This window comes from Myotis nattereri (genome assembly GCF_964212035.1).
Source record: "Myotis nattereri genome assembly, chromosome: 4".
In the NCBI taxonomy this organism is placed as follows: domain Eukaryota; kingdom Metazoa; phylum Chordata; class Mammalia; order Chiroptera; family Vespertilionidae; genus Myotis; species Myotis nattereri.
The window spans coordinates 5,844,513-5,869,931 of NC_138079.1; the positions used below are offsets into that span (position 1 = coordinate 5,844,513).

General features: G+C 46.1%; 1 protein-coding gene across 1 annotated transcript in view; it reads left to right on the top strand.

The window, feature by feature from the left end:
• The window catches only part of SLC1A3 (solute carrier family 1 member 3), a 73,372-nt gene extending 48,311 nt beyond the window's left edge, over positions 1-25,061 (top strand). Inside the window, exons 4-10 of the mRNA XM_081090144.1 lie at positions 9,700-9,904; positions 13,166-13,208; positions 15,773-16,065; positions 18,628-18,861; positions 19,405-19,599; positions 21,166-21,300; positions 22,826-25,061. Of these exons, the coding sequence (XP_080946270.1) occupies positions 9,700-9,904; positions 13,166-13,208; positions 15,773-16,065; positions 18,628-18,861; positions 19,405-19,599; positions 21,166-21,300; positions 22,826-23,030 (1,310 nt within the window). The 3' untranslated portion in view covers positions 23,031-25,061. The remainder of the gene's footprint in view (positions 1-9,699; positions 9,905-13,165; positions 13,209-15,772; positions 16,066-18,627; positions 18,862-19,404; positions 19,600-21,165; positions 21,301-22,825) is intronic.
• Positions 25,062-25,419: the final 358 nt, after the last annotated feature.

Consider the following 25,419-nt stretch of genomic DNA (forward strand, 5'->3'; position numbering starts at 1 on the left):
GCGAGAGTTTAAAGCCGACGCTCTGCAGGGAATGTGAGGAGGGGTGCTGTGGCTTCCGCAAGAGGCCCGGGGGTTCTAGGAATGACTCACGGCCTCCCCCAACATGTGGTGACCCATTGTTGAGTTTTCTTTCTTCTTCGTTAGGTTACCCATGAGTATATCAGCCCCTGAATAAAGCTGGCAGGTCTTGACTCTCAGTTCAGTGAGATGTCAGACTACCTCAACCCGGGCAGCCCAGTGCTTTGACGTAGCCACTCCTCATCATCGCTTTGCTTTCTAGCACATGCGCTATCCTTTCCTAGTGTGATAGGTGGCGGCCCTTTCAAATAGGAACTTAACAGGTTTTTGCGAGTCTTCCCCATTAGGTGAATGAAACGCAAATCAACAACTGATACAGGTCCCGTGCAAAGAAGTCTTAATTTATAAAGAATCTCCAGCCCTAACTGGTTTGGCTTAGTGGATAGAGCATCGGCCTGCGGACTGGAGGGTCCCAGGTTCGATTCCGGTCAAGGGCATGTACCTTGGTTGCGGGCACATCCCCAGTAGGGAGGGTGCAGGAGGCAGCTGATCAGTGGTTCTCTCTCATTGATGTTCCTCTCCCTTCCTCTCTGTAAAAAATCAATAAAATATATTTTTTTAAAAAAAGAATCTCCGGGGCAGTAGGTGTAGAGTTTATACAGTGGGTTCTGGAGGCAGAAAGACTTTAGTTCAAATGCCAGCCATACCAGTTATAGCTGTGTGGGGTCGTGAGCCCTTTGGCGGTCGAACTACCCTTTCACAGGGGTCGCCTAAGACCATCTTGCATATCAGATATTTACATTATGATTCATAACAGTAGCAACATTACAGTTATGAAGTAGCAATGAAAATAATGTTATGGTTGGGTCACAACATGAGGAACTGTATTTAAAGGGCCAGAAGGTTGAGAACCACTGACTTAGCCGGTGCCTGGCAGTATCGGGTCCAGTTACACGTACCAAGTTCTCACATTTTACAGTGGTGTTCCAAGGAGCCCTTCAGAGCTAAAAGAATTCTTCACAAAGCGGAAACATCACCATTGTCATGGCTAACGTATATGTGCCAGGTATTGTTCTGAGGCATCACATGTTGAACTCATTTAATCCTCAGAACAACCCTATAAAGTAAATACTGTTATGATCCCTCATTTACTGGGATACTGAGAAGTTACCTGTCTTGACCAGTCCACGCTAATACATGAGGGAGCCAGGGTTCACACCAAGCAACCTATCGAGTTATTTCAACTACTTCCTAACAGTTTCAAATTTGGGAAACAAGCAAATATTCCTACTTTCTTCCAAGTTTCATTCCAAATACTCTGCTGTATAAATTTCAAGTAGTTTTATTTGTTCAGGGCTGTTTCACACTAATATCTTTTTAAGTCTTACTACACTAAAACACGAGGGCTCTAATGACCTTGTCTTTGGCCAGAGCATTGAGAAGTTCCTTAATAAAAGTAGAGTGATGCATAAATAAGTGAAAAAAATTAATTAGAGAAACAGTTAATATAGCCACTTTTAAACAATATATTTTTATTGATTTCAGAGAGGAAGGGAGAAATAGAAGCATCAATGATGAGAGAGAATCATTGATTGGCTGCCTCCTGCATACCCCCTGACTGGGAATCGAACCGTGACCTCCTGGTTCATAGGTCAACACTCAACCACTGAGACACACCAGCTGACCTCTCTTTCTCTGTCTTATCATTTAGTGTTTCCAGATATTCCTCAAATGTACCCACCCACTAGTTGTTGTCAAACACTGTTGGCTGCATCCTTACCCACCCTACCCATAAATTCCAAGTTAAAGAATAATCTTACCAATCCAATCCATGCTACCTCAGTCTCACATCAGCCAAACGCCATTCCCACATCCTTGCTCTGGCACCCTCCTAGATCCCTGAAGGATATTCAGGGTAAGTGAAGTTTGATGTAAGGGACTGCCTCTAATTTTCTTTGGGGAATTTTTGGGAATTCCTAAATACCCCTGGGGGAAAAAATCAAGATATGAAGCTGAGACTCACATAGAAACTATGTACATAAATGTTACAAAACTAAAGGAGAATATGTGAAAACACTCCTGTCTATAGAAGGGAAAGTCCTCTGGGTGTGGCGCTACTGCTGGTGGAATATACCAGAAATAGTCCATTCCATTGTTGGGGCCAAAAATGCAGCTTTTCCTGTTCTAGCGGGAGAGTGTTCTCTCACCTTCAGTGAGGCCGAGGTGAGTGGGGGGAGGGGGGCGACCGAGTTTAGCATAGTCCTTTCCACTCTGTGAAGCGATACTGTGTTCATTGTTTGGGTCAGGTGGCTGGGAATGTGACCTCTCGCTTTGTGGGTGCAACTGTTCCTTTATAGATTAGATAAGAACAACTGATGAACTTTTAAATATTGAGAAAACTAATCAGAACTGAAAGGGGGAGGGCTCTTGGCCACAGCCCAATAAATATGCCGACTGAGATAAAAGCACCTACTGAACTTTTTCTCCATCCCATACCTCTTGCTCTTTAGTCTCCCCCTCTTTCTCTTTCTCCTTCCTCTCTCCTCCTGTCTGTCAATGTCTCAACTCTCTTATTGCCACAATCTTCTCTTCCTTCTCGTATCAACTCCAACTCTATCCTCAAAGACTTAATTTTGCACACTCCCTTAGCTGGCCAAAATGTGGACTTAAATTTTGTAAATTTTATCCTTTTATACTACTACTTTCTGGATTTAATTTGGAAAATAGCTGTGGGGAGCACATTTTATTCTCACTTGTCTCTTTTTATATAAGAAACGAGAGGCCCGGTGCACGACATTCATGCACTTGGGGGCGGGGGGGGGGAGAGTCCCTCAGCCCGGCCCGCACCCTCTGGCAGTCCAGGACCCCTCAGGGGATGTCTGCCTGCCAGCTTAGGCCCACTCCAGAAGCCTGGCTCACTGTTCCTTAGCTCTGCCTTGGAGGCAGGAGAGGCTCCTGCCACCATCACTATGCTCTCCAGCCGTAAGCCCAGCTTCTGACTGAGTGGTGCTCCCCCTGTGGGAGCACACTGACCACCAGGGGTCAGCACCTGCGTTGAGTGTCTGCCCCCTGGTGGTCAGTGCACATCATAGCGACCAGTCGTTCCACCATTCGGTCTATTTGCATATAGAGTTTATTATATAGGATAAGATATGTCTTTTAAAAATATCTCCATTTCAGTTTCAGGCAGCAATCTTAGCCTCAATCCATTCAGTGTTGTCAGGTTGGTTCTGCTTCCATAATCTTTTGGTGGCAAAGAATTGGGGGTGGAGGTGGACATAGGGTCACACAGTTTGTGCACCTCCTTTGGCCCCAGGAATCTCTGCTTCAGCTCTTCTGGGAATCAGGGCCAGGCTGCATTGGGGTGTGTGTGTGTGTGTGTGTGTGTGTGTGTGTGTGTGTGTATGTCATTTTTTTATTTTTATTGATTTCAGGGAGCAAGGGTGAGGGAGAGAGAGAGATAGAAACATCAATGAGAGAATCATGGATCGGCTGCCTCCTGCACACCCCCTACCAGGGACTGAACCTACAACCTGGTCATGTGCCCTCACTGGGAATCGAACTGTGACCTCCTGGTTCATAGATCGACACTCAACCACTGAGCCACACCAGCCGGGCCTCATGGGTTTTTAATGTCCATCTGTTGCTTTGAGTTACTAGGAGGCTTTTCTTCTGTGACAGACAGACCTTCCGCAGGAAGAACAGGCACCCCCAGAGGCTGCCACGCTCTGCAGTCCACTTGCGGCGCCTTTTGCTGAGCTCCGAGCAGGTCGGCCCAGTGGGAGAGTCCCGTCCCTTCAGCATTCTGCGGCTGGGCCATGCTGTCTCCGTCAGCATCTTCCTCAGGTCCCTCAGGACCCAGAGCATACAGGCCTTTTCTCCAGCAAGGAGCACATGGCAGAGCCAAAGGGGCTCTTCAGGAGATGACACACTCCTCCCGCCATGGCTGGTTGTAAATCATGATTCTTTGGGGGAGAAAGGAGGAGGGGGTTCGGTCCCTGGCCCTCCAAGAACCTCCTCTCATTAAATCAAAGCAATTTGCTGCTCTCCACGCGCTCTTCCTCCTGTGGAGGAAGTCAGCTCACGGTCCCATGGCGGCCCTGCCCCGCGGGTGCTGGTGGCCGGCCCACCGCACGTTGGCGTGTCTTCCCGTAGATTTCTCCTTCCAGAGCCAGGCTTCCCAGGTACAACCAGGAGTTGGTCTGCTGGGCCCCTTGTCCCCGCTGCCCAAGCCGCACTTCTAGCTGCTGCTTTCCGTGGCCCCGGGCTTCTCCGTGCTGGCAGGAGGACAGTGATCCTTTGTGCGGGGCTGCTACCATGAGGTAACCGAAGAAAGGGCCTTGGTCCGCGCTGGCAGCTGTTGAGATCCGGGGCTGCCAGCTCCTCCTGGCCCGCCGCCTCTCCCTCTTGCTCCGCTGAGCGCACATAAAGGAGACGGATTGCCCCGGCTCCTCTGCAGAAAAGCATCTTGTGCAGCGCATTCCGATGCCCTGAGCGAAGGACGGGCTCCTGTGCATCTAAGCCCCCACTCAGCGGGCTTGCGGGCAGCTGTGGCCGGCGAGAGGGCATTTCAGAGCTGGCCTCCTGTGCGGGCCCGGGAGCTGGCTGCGAGGAAGAGGAAGGAGGAGGAAGGCCTGTGGCGGGCTGTCTGGCAGGCCCACTGCTGGGCCGGTTGCAAGGTTCCGGTGGGCTGTGATGAGGGCTGGTGCGGATAAGAGCAAAGCCGGGCGCTCAGGGGGCCTCAGCGGCCGGTCACCCCGAGAAGCAGTCCCACCCCGGAGGTTAGGGCGAAGCTCCTTGTTTGGAGGTACCAGCAGTTGACCTGGGGCCACAGCCTCCCCTCACTGCCTCCCTGTAGGGGAGTTCATGTTCAGGGGACGCCTGTAACCAGGGAAAAGGGATCGTCTGCCTGGTCCTACCAGAGTGAGGGTCAGAGGTGATCGATGGGACTTGTTCTGCCACGAATACGACTGTCCGCTCCACTGCTGTTTTCATTGAACCGTCTTCCAAAAGAGAACGTTTCCCTTCGCCTTCCCCACCCCTTCCTTTCACTAGCGAACACTAGCGCTGGAGGGAAGACTTTTGTTGACAAGTTTGAAGGGTCAGATTTAAAAATCAATTTGCCTGACAAACTCAAGCAGTGAGTCTGTAAGGAGGCCTCCCGGTCATTGCAGTATAAACTCATAAAACAAGAGGCGTTAGAGGCCGATGAAATGCCGAGGTCTGTGATGCTAGAAGCAGCCACAGCGGAAGGAAGCCTGGGACAGTGTGAAAGGGTTTGTGTTTAATTGGCTGTGAATGCCACAGCACCGAGCTCAACTCTTTGTGGAGATGGTTTCAACTCTCTTCACTAAGCATCACCCATTACCCACATTCCAGGAAGCAAACCTTTTCTAAAACTTTTCCCCTCGTTACAACGTTCGTGGAATTTCTGCTCACGTGAATTGACCAGGTGCCAGAGGTCAGCACACTCATCCTTGGTCTGTATGAGTGAGACACAGGAAGGCGGCTTCTTGGGGGCGGTGGGCGCCCGAGGTCATAGGAAGAGAAGATGCTAGAAAACCAGAGCGCATGGTTCCTTTTGAAAGTCTCTACCATTACCTGATGGGGTATATATCAGTGTTTGCCAGCTTTTCATTTTGTTTGCCAGAACCGATAAATAAAATATAAATGTATTTACACTGTGACCTGGCCACACTCCTACACACACACACACACACACAGCTTAAATAATGTTTCACAGAACTGAGGCTTACGGAGGTCATACAGTACCAGGGCCAAAAGCGGGAACCAAGTGGTCTAACCCCAGAGCCTGAACTCTTTATCACTGTGGCATAATTTTTTTTAAAAAAGAATGTGCTTCTAAAATAGCCAGCGATTGGCTGTAATTTGAAATATTGCCTTGCCCTCACCGGTTTGGCTCGGTGGATAGAGCGTCAGCCTGCGGACTGAAGGGTCCCAGGTTGGATTCTGGTCAAGGGCATGTACCTTGGTTGCGGGCACATCCCCAGTGTGGGGTGTGCAGGAGGCAGCTGATCGATGTTTCTCTCTCATCGATGTTTCTAACTCTCTATCTTTCTCCCTTCCGCTCTGTAAAAAATCAATAAAATATATATTTTTTTAAAAAAGAAAGAAATATTGCCTTTTAGATTAAGCCCAGAGGCTATAACCTGCTTATAAATTGTGATTCAATATTCCCAACAATTTCTAACCTAACTTTTAAAGATTTGCCTTGTGTACCAGATGCATAGAATCATAGAATTTTACTATTTTATTTTTTTACAATCTAGTCTAGAAGGAGTCCAGAAGGAGATACTTCAGTGAAAAGAAGAATACACTATAGCTGTAGGCAGAGACTCCATGGGATTTTTTTTTTTAATATATCTTTATTGATTTCAGAGGGAAAGAGAGAGAAACATCAATGATGAGAGAGAATCATGGATCGGCTGCCTCCTGCATGCCCCCTACTGGGGATCAAGCCCACAACTCAGGCATGTGCCCTTGACTGGAATGGAACCTGGGACCCTTCTGTCCATAGGCTAATGCTCTATCCACTGAGCCAAACCAGTTAGGGCAGAGACTCCAAGGGGTTTGTTTCATGCCCACCCCCAGCCCCTCACTGCCTTTCCTCTGAGCTCTTGGGCCCTCTGGCTCACTCACCTTCCAGAAAGGTCCCGTGTGCACTTGCTCCAGCATTGGGCTGCTGCTTTAGGACACAAGATCCCGGTTTTTGATCCGTAGCTATAAAGTGCACTGTATTTTTAGAGTTCACCTTTCTTACTTAAAAGGGAAAAAAGACACCACCTTATATTCAGATGAATAGGGTACATGCTAGAGCTCAGCCTTGCGTCCCCGTGCTGTGAGTTTGCCTATCTTGAAATTCTAGGAGGGTTGAGAGCAGGCGGCTTTCATCAGATGAGTGTTTGAGAAGCCCACCGTGGAGAAAGGGTACATCTAAAATAAAATAAAAACGGAAACAATATTCTGGAACCAGCAGCTGCCATCCCCCCCTCTTCCGTTGTTTCTGGGCCCGATCCAATGGCCCTGCACGAGTGCTGGAACGCAGTGAGGATGAGAAAGACAGTTCATAACAGAGGGCGCCTTCATTAGAGTTCATGTTTCAAAGCCAGGGACAGGAAGCATCGGACAACACGCTGTGAGACACATTGATGTGTGGGACATAGGTATTTAGCAGAGGGAGAATAAAGTCCATACAAATCATAGAGCCTGGGGAACTTGACATTATTTATATATTATTCTGTAATTCTTGGCTGAATACATATTTTATTTATCCAAGAAACTATACTAAATATTATGTCAGAAGAAATCTGACTTAAAATATAGACTTGCAGACTTCCATGTATATATTTATGAAACACTTTCCCCATCTCCGCCCAAAAAAACCCATGAATTTGGTGTACATATGTTGTGCCGAACTGATTGCCAAAAGACTGTCTTCATACATAAAAAGGCAAATGCATATGAACCCATTTGCATCAAGAAACTCTCTTCCATTCCTGTCTTTGTGACTGCGGCCTACAATACCCAGCTCTCTGAATAGCTCTAGGTCAGGAACAGTGGGCAGGAGCATCAGGGAAGAGATGGTGTGAGGATGGACCGGCACACAGAGGAGAAGGTGGGAGGGAAAGAAAGCATCTCAGGGAAGAAAGTACTGCTACCTGGTACTCCTAGCAGAGATGTGCAGCTTATTGTGTCCATGCCGCTCACTGGCCGAAGAAGCTCAGGTTTCAGTGGTGACAAGCTCAGCCAATGATGGGAAGGAGAGAGGCCCCTCCTGAAGAAAAGTATTTGAAGCAGAGCGAAGTCAAGATGTTTTTGAGATGTGGTTCAGACGAGGATGAAATGGGGCATGGGATACTCAGAAAACAGATTAGCTCATTTTTAATGCTGAAGTGTTGAAGTAGCGTCATCCCAATAAATGGATACTTACCCCTAGGGCAAAGACTCAAGAAGCCAAGTTCATACACTAAAGCCAGAGTTGGCCTCCTGGTCTGTGGGAGCTGTAATTAGTTTTTTCAGGGGCAGAGGGTACAGTAAACTCAGTCACATAAGATCTGGGTTCACGTTCCCACTCCATTTTACTTGGTGTGAACTAAGGCCTCAGAGAGTTACTTAATTGTCTTTTAATCTGCCTTATAGGTTGTGGTTAGAAATAAGAATATATCACGTACTAAGCAAGTGCTTACTATGAAAAGGATAAGTGATATGATTCAAATACAAATGAAATTATAAATGGAAGTTCATGGCTTTGATTCCCACATAAGCTCATTACCATTGTATTAAGATTTGAGGGCAAATCCAGCCAGTTATCTGGCAGTCATGGACATGATTTTTTCATACTTTACCTTACTCTAAATATTTTGGTATGAACAGGTCACTACCTAAATGTTAAACCACTATTAGAATCTGATACTGATCATTTAATTATAATATAACCTTTTCATGTACTATTTCTAGAAACACCATTTTAAATAGTACAATAAACTATAATTGGATTATCCTGTGATTTTACTGTTTTCATGGGAGGAAAAAGAGGGAAGGCAGAAAATAGCTAATGAAACAGAAGAGCCCATAATCTTATCTTTTGAGATTTTTGTGTCCTTTGCATGGTTTTTTCCATCCAGAGAGGCATTAAGATCTGATCCATTTGACAGGAAACTTTAAAAGTCATGCCTCCTAAGATAACACCTTGCCTGAGGTAATCTGTGAGCCTGTCCTGAAAGTGAGGAGAAGAATGTTTAACATGACATGAGGTACTCCAGGCCTGTGGAACAAGGTGATGGAAAGCAGGGTCCAAAAATGAGGACCCCACCCAAATACTTCTTTATAAAAGGTTTTGAATAGATGAGATTAAATGAAACAGCAGAGAAGCAATTGGAGAACTTAGGCCTTATAATTCCATTGTACTTTAAATACAAATTGAAGAACTCTAGCTGGTTTGGCTCAGTGGGTAGAGTGTTGGCCTGTGGACTGAAAGGTCCCAGGTTTGATTCCGGTCAAGGGCACATACCTGGGTTGCAGGCTTAATCCCCAGTAGGGGACATACAGGGGGCAGACAATCCATGATTCTCTCTCATCATTGATGTTTCTATTTCTCTCTCCCTCTCCCTTCCTCTCTGAAATCAATAAAAATATATTTTAAAAATAATAATAATAATTCAATGGCAGTTAATCTATGTGAGTCACCACAGTGCTTAGATTTGAGATATGCTTAGACTATCTTGCCTAAAAATGTTTGTAAGTCTCTCTCTCTTCATCCACGAACACATACGAGTGCGTACACACACACACACACACACACACACAACATACTACTTACTATTCACACTCATAGCTTCTCCAACTACTGGTAGTGGTAACCGAGGAAAGAATTTTATAGCTTTTTCAAATCATTCAAGAGACACGTGAAATCAACTCTTGAGGCAGAAAACGGTTGATTGTGTGTTTGCGGGGCAGCTGGTGCTTGGACATTCTGTGGCCTTTCCCCTTCACCTGAGATGCCCTGATTAAATTTGGCGCCAAGTTCTCATACATGTATGAAATCCCATTGTCAGGTGGGATGAGCGTAGGGAAGTGTAGAAGGAGATACTGTTCCCACTCCCTTTTGCTGGAGAATTCCCTGGACTGACTTCCTGAAAATCTTCTGTTTGCCTTCACCAGGAATGGCGGCTCTGGATAGAAAGGCATCGGGGAAGATGGGAATGCGCGCTGTAGTCTATTACATGACTACGACCATCATTGCCGTGGTGATTGGCATAATCATTGTCATCATCATCCATCCTGGGAAGGGCACAAAGGAGCACATGCACAGAGAAGGCAAGGTTATACAAGTGACAGCTGCAGATGCCTTCCTGGACTTGATCAGGTACGTCCTCCCAAGCCCGTCCGGTCGGGTGTATTTTGACCACCCAACTCCTCTTATTTGGGGGAGCTAATCAAGCCCTGAAAGTGGGATCCAACTGAACCCGTCTTGCTGGGCTTAAAATGGCCACATCTTTACTTTGTTCTAACAGAAATTAAAGTTAGGATCCATATCAGTCTTATGTAGAAGAGGTCAGAAGAGCAAGGGGTGGACATAGATGGATTTTGAGAGCCCTGCTTTTAGGATTTAAATCTGATCCCCTCTCAACCCTGCAGCTCACCTTGGAATATTAATAATTCCTTACTTTTCTCAAGTCTTGCTTTTTAAGGCTAGTTTTTATTCAAGTGTAGCCTGTTTGGACTCTTATAATTCAGAACCTGTGATCTGTATTCTCATTCATTATACATAACAATTTCTTTCCAAAAGGGACTTTAGAGATCATCTAGTCATTCCTATTTCAAAGTTGTTGTTGTTGTTGTTTGTACTGTTTATGAGAAAGGAGTAGGCCAATCAGTAATAAAAGGTTAAAGGATGACTTCTTTAGCATTAGTTTCTGTACAAAACACACACTGATTACAATTGAGTCTTATTTAATATTGAAACAGACTTGGTGATAGAGTTGTTCTTACATGGAACTATGACATATGTCAAAGTTTGATCCTGGAACCTCCTGCTTGCTCTCTCTACCCTTGCATCAGTCAGGTCCTGGCAGGAAGCATATTGCATTTTCAAAAGGATCATTGAAAGGTGCTTGCACCGGTGCAGGCAGAGTTAAGGGAACTTATAAGGGATGGTGGGGCACCAGGGGACTAACAGCAATAGGAAACTGTTCTGTTACTACCTCTAGTCTGGGGGATAAAGCCAGGAGCTGTTACTGGAACTCAGGAAGAGCTGTGGCCTTGGGAAAGGCCCTGGGGAGAGGAGCTATAGCTCTAGTGTAGAGGGAGGGAGCTGCTGCCCAACCTGTTAGAGAGAGAGCTGGAAGAATATGAACATCCACTTATCTCTCTCCTATTCTGTGATCTTTCAGAGCGTCCCCCTAGACCAGTGATGGCGAACCTATGACACGCGTGTCAGAGGTGACACGCGAACTCATTTTTTTGGTTGATTTTTCTTTGTTAAATGGCATTTAAATATATAAAATAAATATCAAAAATATAAGTCTTTGTCTGACTATGGTTGCAAATATCAAAAAATTTCTATATGTGACACGGCACCAGAGTTAAGTTAGGGTTTTTCAAAATGCTGACACACCAAGCTCAAAAGGTTCGCCATCACTGATCTAGACAAACCCAACAGGAAGCCATAGGCAAGAGAACCCACGTGCTGTAGTCCTGTGTCAGCCTCCCAGGGCACAGAGCAGCATGGAGGGTGGATCTAGAAGGGCAAATGGAAGATATCCCAGCCCAGGCCTCTAAATTCCCACCTGCTTGGCATCCCCCACCCACCATGTAGCCCCACCCAGACTGTCAACTCCAAATATAGCCCTTTCCTCCCTTCCTTACAAACTTATTGGCAACGTGACTGGTGTACCAATCCTAGATACCAACCCTATGGGGATCCCCATTGATCATCTGAAAAAAACTCCTCCTGGAGATTGTATTTCATATGCCAACTCAGCAACCGGGTCTGTGACAGGTGGATTCAACAGGGAGTTGGGGGGCAAAGGGCCTCTTTGGCCACACTTCTCAATTCCTACTGTGGGTGACTTTGTACCGTCTGTATGTAAGCATGACCCAGCCCCACAGGGCCTCTTCTTGAAAGTCTTGTTCAGGGAGTTAATTGCAAAGATCTGAAGATAACAAGCTACCCTATAAAATTTCATATCAAGTTGTCACCCAATAGCTATCTCTTATTCTGTTCATACAGTTAATTAAGGCTTTTCACCATTTTTTTTCGTAACTATTTATCCTCAGGTAGTTTGAATTAGAAGTATTTTATATAATCTTTTTCAGTACAATTTCTATTCCTTGTTTGAAGAGTTGGGATCTTGTCATTCCCAATCTGGTTGACCCATCAGAGTACCATATGTTCTGCCCTTCCTTGCTATAGTGATACCTATGTGACTAACCTACCCCCACCCAATCACGTGGCTTAAACATTCATCCTAGAATCTCCTGAACTCACATTTGTCTTGAGGTTTATAGAAGCAGAGCCGTAGCGTGTAGATGGGAAGGGATAGGAAACAGGATGGTCTAGGCCAGGGGTTCTCAACCTGTGGGTCGCGACCCCTTTGGCGGTCAAACGACCCTTTCACAGGGGTCGCCTAAGACCATCCTGCATATCAGGTATTTACATTACAATTCATAACAGTAGCAACATTCCAGTTATGAAGTAGCAACGAAAATAATTTTATGGTTGGGTCACAATATGAGGAACTGTATTTAAAGGGCCAGAAGGTTGAGAACCACTGGTCTAGGCAGTAGGAAGAAAGGGATAAGAATTTATAAACTTCAAATATGACTTTGACAGCATACAACTGCTACAATGTCAGACTCTACAGCTGCCTGGGCCATGTCTCCTTTCCCCACAGTCTTCACTCTTGGAGCTCTTATCAGAGTGTAAGCCCATTTCCTCATGAAATAGATGAGTCACTGAGACCTAAGTGGGTGCCATGACTTGACCAAGGTCACGCTTCTGGTTAGAGACTCCTCAGCTAGAGTGTGGCCCCTTATCTTCTCCCTGCCATAAATTCAAACACTGCTCGGAGGAAGTGACAAATCTTACCACAGAGGCCTCAAGGTCAAATGTTGTGGTCCTTCCTCCCATTAGTCAACAGAAGAGCCTCAGAAGCTCCAGCAATTCAGTGTCAACGTCCCATCCCCCAGCGGACCTCCAGGAGGAACTCTTGGAGAACAAAATCCCACAGTCTGACCATGACATGGCACCATGACACAGTGGCCTTTACTGAATAATAACTGCAATTAACCAGAACGCTTCTGACAAAAGGCATTTCTATTCTCACTTTGATTCTTCCAAGGAACAGGGTTTTGATAATATAATGTCTGAACGAAGAACCCCATTGTCTGACAAGAGGACAGGTGAGTTAAATTTGGGACTTCCCTGAAAAGTATGAACTACATGGGCCACACTTCGGGATGATCATATGCCGCATTTTAAGTCATAAAAGCCGCCAAAATCTTTCTCTTTTTCCATTTGCTGCTTAGCTCAGTGCAGTTTTCCCTTAGGCAGAATGAAAAGGTAGTTAAGGCGTTAACTTATTATTTGGGAAAAATTTCCAAGTGACTGTTATCTTCTTTGCAGGAATATGTTCCCTCCAAATCTGGTGGAAGCCTGCTTTAAACAGGTAAACACTCTACAGCTACTAATGACCTTAGTAATTCCTCTATGGCACACCAACACAGCGGGGCCCTCTTTTATATTTTATTTTTGTCCATATCTCTGCAATAAGAAACAACGTCTCAACCAGATGGGAAAGTACTAGAGTTTTCTAATGAGTTTAGGAAGCAGGGATGGGTCTTACCTTACACCGAATGCTTATTAGTTGCCAAATGCTGCATGTCTTACCTACAAAGAGCTTACTGAATCTCTGTTATTTATAAGAAGGCTAATCAGGAAGCTCCCTCTCTCTTCCCACCCCCACCTCCCACACACACAAGCCCACCAAGCAGGCAAACTCCAACATGAAATGCATTTACAAGCTGTTTTAAAGGTTAGGGAGATTATTCAAGTTTCTGGATTTGATTTTTTTAAAAATCATTGGGCCATTTTTTAAAAAGTCTGCTAGAGGCTTATGGATTCTAAAGGAGCAACCATATCAGAAGGAAATGGAATCTTTATGAACTGGACGCCACATAAGTTGACAGATGTCATTGTCTTCATTTCATTGATGAGGCAGCTCATCTAGGATAACTCGGGGGTTATATGTATAACAGGCACAAGCTCTCACAAGTAGTAAGTGACAGACCCAGATTCACATCCATTGTATTAACTCCAAATTCTGTCATCTTTCTGCTCCAACAACCTGCTTCCTAGGAAGGGATACCCCACCTGGAGGCTATAGTGAGCTCCAGTTCCCGTTAGCCTCGGATATCCAAGCAACCCTTGGCCCTCTGTGTTTTGAATACAAATATATTTTACTATTAGGGGAGAAACTCCGTAAAGTTCATTCTAACCTCACTTGAATAAAAAAAGCTTAGTTGCCCAGATATTAAAAGGGAAATAATTAGACTTTCTGGGTTCGATAATAGTTCCCAAACAGTTTTCCAGATGGCGTCAGTTTGCCCTCGTTATAAGACCCTAACCCCTCTGCTTAGGATCGGTAAAGCAAACAAAACAAACTCCCAACTTCATGAAGGACCAAGTTTTAGACTTACAAGCCACCCTTTGTTTTTCTCCCTCTTTTTAAAAATTCTATTGACTATTTTTAATAGGTAATGCATGCATACACTGCAAAATTCTAACAGAACCCTTTCTTTAAAAAAAAAAAAAAAAAAGGAGAAGAAGAGGAAGAAGAAGACCATGAGGCCAAAATCTAATTCCTTTTATTCAAAAACAACTGTAACCATAAATAAAAAACCCTTTTCAACCTGACCAGCCAAACCCAGTACTCTGGGTCTGGCTCTTCTAGTTCGTCAGCTGGCACTGGGCGACATCAAAAATGCTGGTTTCTGGCAGCACAGGAAAGTGCTGATGACTCGTGGAGATTTCTTGCACTTGGTTTTGGATTCCCTTTACAGGATTTTGAAGGGGAAGCAAGTATATTTTCCCAGAAATCGCCTGTGGCTGCAATTTCTTCATCAACATGAAGGCCAGGAATTCTGCTCACATTAAAATCATAGAAAGATAGGGGCTTTATTTGGCAATACATTTTATTTAGTAATATACTTTATATCTCCTGTCTGGAACGTTTATGTAGAATTTATGGGGAAAGACCACCTTCTGAATAAAAGCAGAAATACCACTACGGACTTGAGAAGTGGGTTCAACTATTAATCTAGCACCTGTTCTTAAGAATTGATATTCTCAGGGTTGCTTTAAAGACTGTTGTTTGGAGATTTAAGAATTTTAATACGCACTGAAATCTCCAACTGAGTCTAGTCAGTGAAGGGCTCTGTTATTGAGCACCATTAGCCACCATTAATTTAGTACTGTAAAATTTACGAGGTGTTCTCATATATTCTATTTAATTTGATCATCATAACAACCCTGTGAGCTAGAACCTGCACAGTTATCCCTGTTCCACAGCCGAGGAACATGAGCAAAAAGACGTTAGGTGATTTGTCCATAATCCCATAGCATGAACCCATTGAGGGTAAAGGGATATTGTGAATATTTGGGTTTATAGTTTTTTTTAAAGCTGTTATACTCATTTTATTAGGGCTTCAGAATAAAGCAAAAGCACATCTGTATATTTAGTTAAACATCTTCAACCAGATATGTCTTTCCTATGATGGTTTGTTATGTGTGTGTGTGTGTGTGTGTGTGTGTATGCTGAGGAAGTAGTAGAGGTTTGTCAGAGATTAGATAGATAGATAGATAGATAGATAGATCATAGATACTTTCTTTTAAAAAATATTTTTATTGATTTCAGAGAAGAGGAAAGAGGGAGAGAGAAATAGAAACATTAATGATGAGAGAAAAATCATTGATCGGCTGCCTCCTGCATGCCCCACACTGGGGATCAAGCTCACAACCCTGGCATGTGCCCTAACCAGGGATTGAACCATGACCTCCTGGTTCATAGGCCCACAGTCAACCAATGAGCCACACCAGCCAGGCAATAGACACTGTCTATAACACTATTATTTGACTGCAGAGTAATGCGTATAATATAAAATTTGGACAACAGAAAAGTATAAAGCAGAAAAAATATCACCTTTAATCCCTGTTGTGCCTTTTCCTTTCAAGTTTAAAACCAACTATGAAAAGAGAAGCATTAAAGTGCCCGTTCCGTCTAACGACACGCTCCTGGGCGCCGTGATCAACAACGTGTCGGAGGCCATGGAGACGCTTTCCAAGATCACGGAGGAGATGATCCCGGTCCCCGGCTCCGTGAACGGGGTCAATGCGCTGGGCCTGGTCGTCTTCTCCATGTGCTTTGGCTTCGTGATTGGAAACATGAAGGAGCAGGGCCAAGCCCTGAGGGACTTCTTCGACTCTCTCAATGAGGCCATCATGAGGCTGGTGGCAGTGATCATGTGGTGCGTATTTCCACTTGCTGAATATGCCATGCTCAAGATGCGTGTGGCCGTCAGCACGGGTTCTGTTCTGAGGACGACGCCATCAGGCAGGGTGGCCATTGCAATGATCTCATCCTGATAAGCACAAGAAAAGCAATGACTCCCCCCGACTCCCCCGGAAAGGAAGATAGAAATATCAATGATGAGAGAGAATCATTGATTGGCTGCCTCCTGCACACCTCCCTCCCACTGGGTATCGAGCCCACAACCTGGGCGTGGGCCCTGACCAGGAGTCAAACCATGATCTCCTGGTCTACACTCAACCACTAAGCCACACCAACCGGGCAAATCAGTGATTTTCTGGGCGTGCAGTGGTCTTGAACCCATCTGTAAGCCTCTCTTAATAACTTTGCTTCCCTGTTTTTGAAAGGCGTCAACTCCTTTATCCCGTGCTGATGGGATCCCCTCTCTCATTCCCCAATTTTAAATCTCCTTAGTTATTCATGTAAGGCATATTTATTGAGTGTCTACTATATACCAAGTATATCCTGCCAGGTACTATGGATATAGCCATGAAGAAAACATAAGAATATCCTGGATCTTACATTCTTTTAAGGGAGACAGAAGATAAACAAACAAATCAACCATATGCTTCAGTCACAGGTGCTGTGAATAAAAAATAAAGCGGCAGCTTTTGTTTTATGTGATGTGATGTGATGTGATGTGATTAAAAAGTGACTGGGGAGGAGGCATCAAACTTGCCTTGAAAAGGCCTCTGAGGAGGTGACCTTTTTTGCTAAGACCTGAGGGACCAGGCAAAGACAACCATGCCAGGTACCAGGGAAAGAGCATTCCCAGTAGCAGGAGAAACAAACGTAGAGGCCCCTGGGCCCCCAGAAGAACTCTGATCCCCACTCTGTTTGAGCCCTAAGAAACCCAGTGTCTGCTGGTGCCTGAGGCGCTCCTGGGCAAGCAGTATAGAGGGCCCAGCCACAACTGTCACAAACGCCCTTCAAATGAAGTGGGGAGCAAGGTACAAAGGGAAAGACTAAATCCAAAGAGGAACATTGGCCTTGAAAAGTAAATTCTCTCCAGTGGGGAGAAAGCCCTTTGATTGCTTTAACCTTTATTTTTAATCCAGACGCCTGCTTGGCACCTGAGGCAGGAAGCCATCCATTTCTAAGACAAATACCAACAGGATTAGAAATATTCTTTGTCTTTATTGCCACCAAAGCCCAGAGACATTCATTTTTCAGGGGTTTCCACAAGATGGAAATGAAAACTCGGGCACAAAGACCGGTCAGAATGTGGTCTCCACAGGAGCCCCCAGATGAAATCCTGGGGGCCCTCCTTTGAGATCCTGGCAGGGCTGAAAGTGGGCATTTGTCTTCATATTATTAAAATGCCTGCACCTTTCACCTCTTTTATGAAAGAAGCCCATTCAGGGCCTCTGAATGAACCCCACATGGCGCGTTTCTCGCTGTGCATTTTGCCTGCACATTCAACGTCGAGTTATTCAACATTTCTGCAAGCAGGTTATCTTGTAATTCCCTGGCCTGTGTTTTCAAAGGACTTCTAAAGGCAGCATTGTATTTTTCTATCTGAAATGCGTTGACCCCACTTCCCAGCAGCCCCCTCTCCTTCGGAGCACTGGCCTCTCAGGTGCTGGTCATGTGAGTTTGGTTGTCCTTGGCTGCCCACGTCGGAGGAGGTCGAGTGCCGGGCAGCGGGTCCTTTAAGCAGCCGGGCTGTTGGAACACGTACAAGCCATTCTTTGTCTCCGTGGTTCATTCTTGCTGAGTCTACGGGGGAAGGATCACAAGGGGCAGTAGCCGCCTGTGGTTAATCATTACTGAATGAGAACACCTGTAACCTGCTTGCGGCGGATACATGCATGTTATTCATTTCAATAGCTCTGAATGTAGTTTATGGTTGCCTTCTACACGTGGCAAGTGGTACTGGTTTTCCATTGGCACTGTAACAAAATCTCCTCTTAGGAGAACTTTGAGTAAAAGAGTTGAAGACGAATATGAAGTATTATTGTGAGTCGTGTGTAAGGCAGGAAGAACTAAGAACAGCGTCCTGGAATGAGAGAGCTGCCTGCCAGTCCAAGACACTGACGGGCACCTTGCGCCTCTTGCTGTCGCTTGGGGCTTGGGCTCTGCGGGGGGAAATGTGTCCTAACGTCTGGGTTTGGGTGGGTTCTGGTGGTTCAGGGCACCTAGCAGGTCAGCAGGAGGCAGCGGAGTGGGTGGCATCTGAGGACCCAAAAAGGGACCCAGGTGTAGAGAGAATTATCTAGGAGAAAAGAGGTGGGTAACCAAACCTCTGTCCTTGTCTTTTCTTACCAATGAACCTAGAGAAATTCTGGGTGAGAGGAAGGCCTAATTCCGCAGTGTTTACATTTAAATTTATATTTAAAAAAGAAAAGAGAGAAGCTCACAGTTTCTCCGAGCGCCAACAGCGGTCCTGGTGGGAAGGTTTGGCTAGAACTCCGTGCCACTTTCTCTCCTCCCCGGGTCCCTTCTGCAGCAGGGCCTGTCGGCAAATCAGACTCCCGACTGTCCCGTGTCCTCCGCACAGGTACGCCCCCCTGGGCATCCTCTTCCTGATTGCAGGCAAAATAGTCGAGATGGAGGACATGGGCGTGATCGGGGGCCAGCTGGCCATGTACACCATGACGGTCATCATCGGCCTGCTCATCCACGCCGTCATCGTCCTGCCCCTCCTCTACTTCTTGGTGACGCGGAAAAACCCTTGGGTTTTCATCGGAGGGCTGCTGCAGGCGCTCATCACGGCGCTGGGAACCTCCTCCAGGTGTGTGTGTGGCTTACTCCCGTCGGAACATGGACCTCAGACTTGACTGTGAGCCAGAATCCTGGGGTTCAGGTGGAGGACCTGAATCCTGGGGACCCTGATGGGGAGGGCGGGTTTAAACCTCCAGGCGTAGGAATTGGCTTTTTCACTCCGGATGCTAATCAGACTCCCTTTGGGATTCAAGGGATGGCTGGCTGTATACCTTGTGGGGGCACAAAATGGAATCGGCTCTCCTTCCTGGTCCACTATCACCTCCCTCTTCCCGTTGAGCTGGCCTGAGGGAGAGATGGCAGTCACCTGCCACAGGCTGTGGTGACGGGAAATGATGACAAGTGAGGCCTCACAGAGGATCCAGAGGCGGGAGAGTTGCCAGGGGACCCAATAAGAGGACCCCCACTGTTCCTGACCAGGCTTCCCTAATTCTATGGGCGCTGACTTGCTTCCTTGAACAGGAAGGAATTCTGCATCCAAAACACCAAACACTCAGGCCTGGTCCACACAATCAGGATGGTCAGCTGACATGCCCTGTGTTACTGTCCTCAGCTCGGCCACCCTGCCCATCACCTTCAAGTGCCTGGAAGAGAACAACGGCGTGGACAAACGCGTCACCAGATTCGTGCTCCCGGTGGGGGCCACCATTAACATGGATGGGACCGCCCTCTACGAGGCTCTGGCTGCCATTTTCATCGCTCAAGTTAACAACTTTGACCTGAACTTTGGACAGATTATTACGATCAGGTACAAGGAAAGTTCTACACATTTTCTTAAGAATCACTTTCAATGATGAGGCAGTGATCAGGGATCAGGTGAAGAAACTGGTGGGAAGGGACTCACACGTAAATGGGAGGTCAAGGTTTGTGGAATAGGTTTATTTTTGATATTTAGTTATTTTTACTTACTGTTTTTTTAAATTACAGATGTGCATATTCATTAATAATGAAAGTCTAATAATATAGAAATGTGTAAGGTCAAACATGAAGCTTGCCTGCCACCATCACTCTCCATCGTGCTGTAGGTGGCGCTGTTCATGTTTGGTGTATGAAGAATTTTGCTTATGCGGAGACATACACACCCTTTTATTTGTGGTTAATGGAATCACACCACACATAGCACTTGCCACTTGATTGATTTACTTATTAGTATATCATCTATAAATATACCTAGCTCTTTCTCTTTGAAGAAATACACAGAAATATGTAATACATAGAAATAGAAAAATACATCTTTCTGCAGAATAGATGGTATGGATATTTCTCACTCCAGTTTTAAAAGGCATTAAAAAATGAAGTAACAGTGACTTCAGTAAGACAGAACTGCATTTCTCTCTTTGGGCTCTGCTCCACAAGCCCTCGTGGCTGGGAGGTGTTCCATGTGTACCAGGCCCAGGCCTGTGGTTCCATCGTCCCTGGGGCGTCACCCTCACCCAGATGGTCCAAGGTGGCTCATCGCCACCTCCAAATGTTAGCCATAGGGAAGAAGAGGCGGTGCACAGTCTGCTTGGTCACTTTCATGCATGTCTCATTGGCCAGAACTGTGTCTAAAGGAGTCCAAGGGAGGCTGGGAAATGTAGTCTTCACTCCGAGCAGCCATACACCAGCTACAAATCCCAATACCATGGAAGGGGACCAATGTGGGGGATCCATGAACAGTCTCATTACTTTATCAATACTTTACACCTAGGTAAGACTTAACTGCTTTTAAAACATGTTCACATTCTCACACCCGCCTATCAAGTAGGCATTTAACAAACCGAGCCCCAGACAAGGGTATGTGCCTTACAAACTGGGTCCACGCTGTCTCCATACAAAATATTTATAATTCTACAGAACTTAGTTCATAATCATTTTGCTTTTTCATTGATAAATCTGATTTTTTTCTGACCTCATTAACCATGCAAGTTCCGTATGTTTATAGCCCTCCACTTGGACAGAGAAATTCTTAGAAACAATTTGTTATTGAACCATGCAGTATTTTAGGCCTTACAAAATGTTTTCAGGTACGTGAGAAGGCTATAGCCACCAGTTTCTTCTTTTAGAAATGGCAATCATAATAGGACCGACTTCCTGAGGGTGGTTGAGGATCAAATGAGCTAAGCCATGTCTAGCGTATCCGATGGCATACAATAAGCCATTCATAAATGTTCGTGAACGTGATGGTTAGTTCAATGGGTTTTCTACAGGCTCTCGGTTTTCTAAAGCATATCCTCATCTCTTCGCTTGGCAAGTCAGACATTGCGCTGGGTGTTTGCAGGGCACTGGGGGAGATTCGTACAAATGGTTTCTGTTTGGGAACTTCTTTTAACAGCATCACAGCCACGGCGGCCAGCATCGGGGCCGCTGGGATCCCTCAGGCAGGCCTGGTCACCATGGTCATCGTGCTGACCTCTGTGGGCCTGCCCACCGACGACATCACACTCATCATCGCGGTGGACTGGTTCCTGTGAGTAAGCTCGGACTGTGTCGGCTGCTGCCGTAGGGCGCCCCTCTGTCAGCTTAGGGCATAGGGCACCTGGCACGCCTGCCGGGGGGCTCCCCAGGGAGCGGCAGCCAGGCCAGCTATTAAATTGTCTTTATTGCTTGAGCCTGAGCCCCAGACGCCATGTGGGTTCAGTCCCTCACCAGCCTGGGTGCACATGTGGCTGCTACACTTCTCACTCCATAAAGCCACTCGGGGATTGGGAAACCCGCCGTCCGCAGAGCCAGCACAAGCCAGCAAGGCCCTTTCTGAATTGCACAACCTTCCCGCGGCGGACAGAGCGGCAGGCCTCCACGCTGGCTGGCCCGTCCTCCTGTGTTTCCCATTCCAATGGCGTGATGCGGCACAGAGGGTCCCCTCTGAGCCCAGCAGGGAGCAGGCAGCCCGGCAGGCACTGGGGAGAGAGCCAGCATCCTTACGTGGAATTGACTTTGGCTCTGGGGAAGGGTCCAACAAGTACCCTCCAGGCCCCACCCCTCACCCTTCCAGCTGGCTCCTCCGCCTGTTTTCTCTCCTAAGTTCCCATCCACTTGCAGCAATATCTCCCCAGGGCTCCCAAAGTGAATGCCTGCAAGGACACAGTCCATGCGGAGTCAACACAGGTTGACGTCACCAGGTCTAAGGACCCCAGAGCCCCACCGTGTGCCCACGGCAGGACGGGTGCGGGGGTGGGGGGAGATCAGCTGCGAGCATGAGTTCCACGTCACTTGGATCTGTGTTCACATCCTGGCTCTGTGACACGGGGCAAGTTACCCAGCCACCCTGGCTTCTCCTCTCATCTACGTGGGTCATCTGTATCAACATGTAGCAGATTAGAAAAACAGAAAGTCTTAAAATGTGGACTTCATCTAAAGGTTACAATAATAAATCCGCTACATGTGAACATACATCACATTTTTATGAGAAACATCATTTGCCAAACCAAAAATTTAGTGGAAAGAATGGTATCATTTTACATTTCTGCAAATCACCTTCATGTCTGGCTTTAATGCAAGATGGCTGGGGTCTCCCGGCTGCTTCTGTATTCAGTCGGTTGCATCTTTTGTTGTAGTCTTTGCAAAACTCTGCTAGACATGCTTGAGGAGATGAGAGTAAAAAGGTCAAATGACCTCCTAGCATTATTATGAAAATAGTTTTGGCCTCAGGGACACCCAGGGGGGGTCTCTGGACTATACTTTGAGAACCGCTGGGTGTAAAGCAAGGTGAGTTGTAGGAAAGAGAATCAAAGAGAAATTTTAAATAAAAGGAGAAAGGGAAGGATCATTCCGCACGGTTGGTACTCTAGTAACTGAAAATTAATCACCTATAGGTCCTTATAACTTGCAATAACTGCTATTGTAAAGGTGATGTATAGATTATGTAATGAGGCGGTTGGGGGATACACCAAGCAGAATTTTAAGAGATGCTTCCAAACTTCCTGGGGGGGTTCAAAACACGAGCTGGAGTCACCTGATGGAGCCTCACTGTTCCTTCTCCCCGCCTTCCCCAGGGACCGCCTCCGCACCACCACCAACGTGCTGGGAGACTCCCTGGGGGCCGGCATTGTGGAGCACTTGTCTCGACATGAACTGAAGAACCCAGATGTGGAGATGGGTAACTCAGTGATCGAAGAGAACGAAATGAAGAAGCCCTATCAGCTGATTGCCCAGGAGAGCGACACTGAGAAACCCATCGACAGTGAAACCAAGATGTAGACTAACAGAAAGAAATGCTCTCTTGAGCACCAGGGTTTGAAAACCATGACAAAATGTTTCCATCTCGTTACAGCTTATCCTCTCCAGGAAGCCCCTTACTCCCTTGTCCTCCCAGGTCTGGCAGGGTTTGCAAGCGTGCATCCAAACACGAGGGAGGGTGTGGCAGCGCGACATGTGTAGTGTTCATCCCGCATTCGAAGGTTTCAAGTCATTTCATGTTAGTCTTCTCTAAGAAGGTACCGAGATTTAAAACAAAAAAAAATAGTCTTGATCAGATTTTGCAAGTTTATGTGACACACAATCCTGTAAATGTGATTTTTTTTTATAAGTTAGAGTCAAACAAATAGTAGGCTAAACATGTGCTTAAATCAACTTTCAAACTTTGAAAGTCCTTCAGAACACACTTCAACTTTAGGATCAAAACAGAACAACTTGATAAACTGCACTTGGTTTTCAGCTGGACAGAAGGCTTTTCTCCCCTTTCTGTCCTGATTTGTGTGTTTGTTTTATTAGTAGCAGGACCATAGGAGTCCACACCTAGCACAGCTGTGAGGAGGTGCATAAAGTGAAAGTTCCATGTGGCCACGGGCAAGTTCCGTGTTATCTCTAGGTCTCAGTGTCCTCATCTGTAAAATGGGTGAGTTCCCTAAACGCCTTCGTGGTCACTTGTAACCCAAATATCCTGTCCTCTCTTTCCCCTGGGAACATCCGGTAGCAAGCATCATCCCGTGGATGTTGATGGGGAATGAACGCTTCTGAGTAGGGGCAGGATGTGGTGTGGGCTGCCAGGTCCTGTATACAAAATGTCAGCTGTACACGTCACCAGGCCAGAGGAGGCGTGGAATTATTCACAATCTCCTCACTCAGTTCTTCCCGACGGGGAGTTTTCCCTTCTTCCTACCTTTCCCTGGACTGGTCTGGGAAGGATATTTCCCACCACTCCTCAACTGACGGTAGACCTTTAGAAACTAAAATGTAAGTCTAGCAACTAGCAAGGGTGCTCATGGTCTTACTGTGGAACATGAAAGAGCCAGCTAGGGAAGAACGAAGCACAGCTGACGTTCGAAAGAGAGGATTTTTAAATATCAAGGTTATATAGAGGTCATCGTTAAGGAAGAATTTTTTATGAAAGAGGTTTTTTGTTTTTTTTAACCAGAAACACTTTTTCTCTTCAGTTCAGAAACATTCCTCAAGGAAGTCTGCATATCAGAATATGAGATTCCTTGTTATATATTTTAAACAAGTCAAACGAATGAGCGCTCTCTCTAACAGAGGTCTGTGAGCTGGGTGGGTGGTCTCCCATTTGAAAAGGTTTTGGACTATAATCAAAAGTTCTTGGAATGAGGGAAACAAGATATGTCTTTGTGTTGGAATTCCACCTAACCATTCAAAACCTTCTGCTGGAGTGGGGTTTTGCTTGGTTTTATTTGTGTCCCTGAGAGAAATGGTAGGCGAGGAATCAGTATAAAGACATGGTCAGTGTGGTTCCAAGAAAAAAACGGCCGGGGCATTGGTTCAGGCAAGGCAGCTCCCAGCTTAGAGATTAATTTTCCCCCTCTGAGGAACATCCAGCCACACACATGGAGTGGGAGCTGTCGGACGGTGCCAGCCAGCGGAGTTTGAGTTTCTGACCGAACATGGTGGAGGGTGGACTTAATGATGCTAACAGACTGAGGATCTAGACATGCGTCCTCCGGTTTGCAATTAGAGAGATTTTTATATAGACTCCGCGCATTATGTATGCGTAAAAGTTAACATTAGGCTATGGTGGAGTAACCCTTTAATGTCGAGGCTCTATTTGGGGAACACGCTTCAGAAGTTCCTGTACGCGGATGTCATCTTACACCGGTAGAGCAAAAATTAATCGTGTCAAGTGACTTGTTATGCGATGTGATCACTTTTATACACTAACCATTTCTTACGGAGCCTCTCGCCCGCCCATCACAGGCTCTGCGGGGTCACGCACCCAGGTGGGCGGGGAGCCTTACCTTGTAGATGTATTTTCAATAAAGAAAAACTAGTTTTACATGACACCTTTGCACGTTGTTGTTGTTATTCTCCCTGAAGGAAAACAAGCTTTCCTTTCAGGAAAATCTCGCGGAGAGCTCTGAGCAATGTTTTATTTCTCTTACGAGGTAAAATCTATGCAGAACCAGGTGGGGGAGCCGGGCACAAGGAAATAAATTTAAAAAAAAAAAATCAAAACCCTCTCCCTGCCCACCTCTGAGGCCTGGACTGGGAACAGGAGGGCGGGGAGGGAAGCATTTCTCAGACAAACCAAACCATTTCCACGTTGGCATGAGAAAAGCTGAATGCCACCATCGGTTCTTCTGGAAAAAGTGATTTCCTGTCTGATCTTGAGATCAGGGAGGTTTATCTATGTGATTAC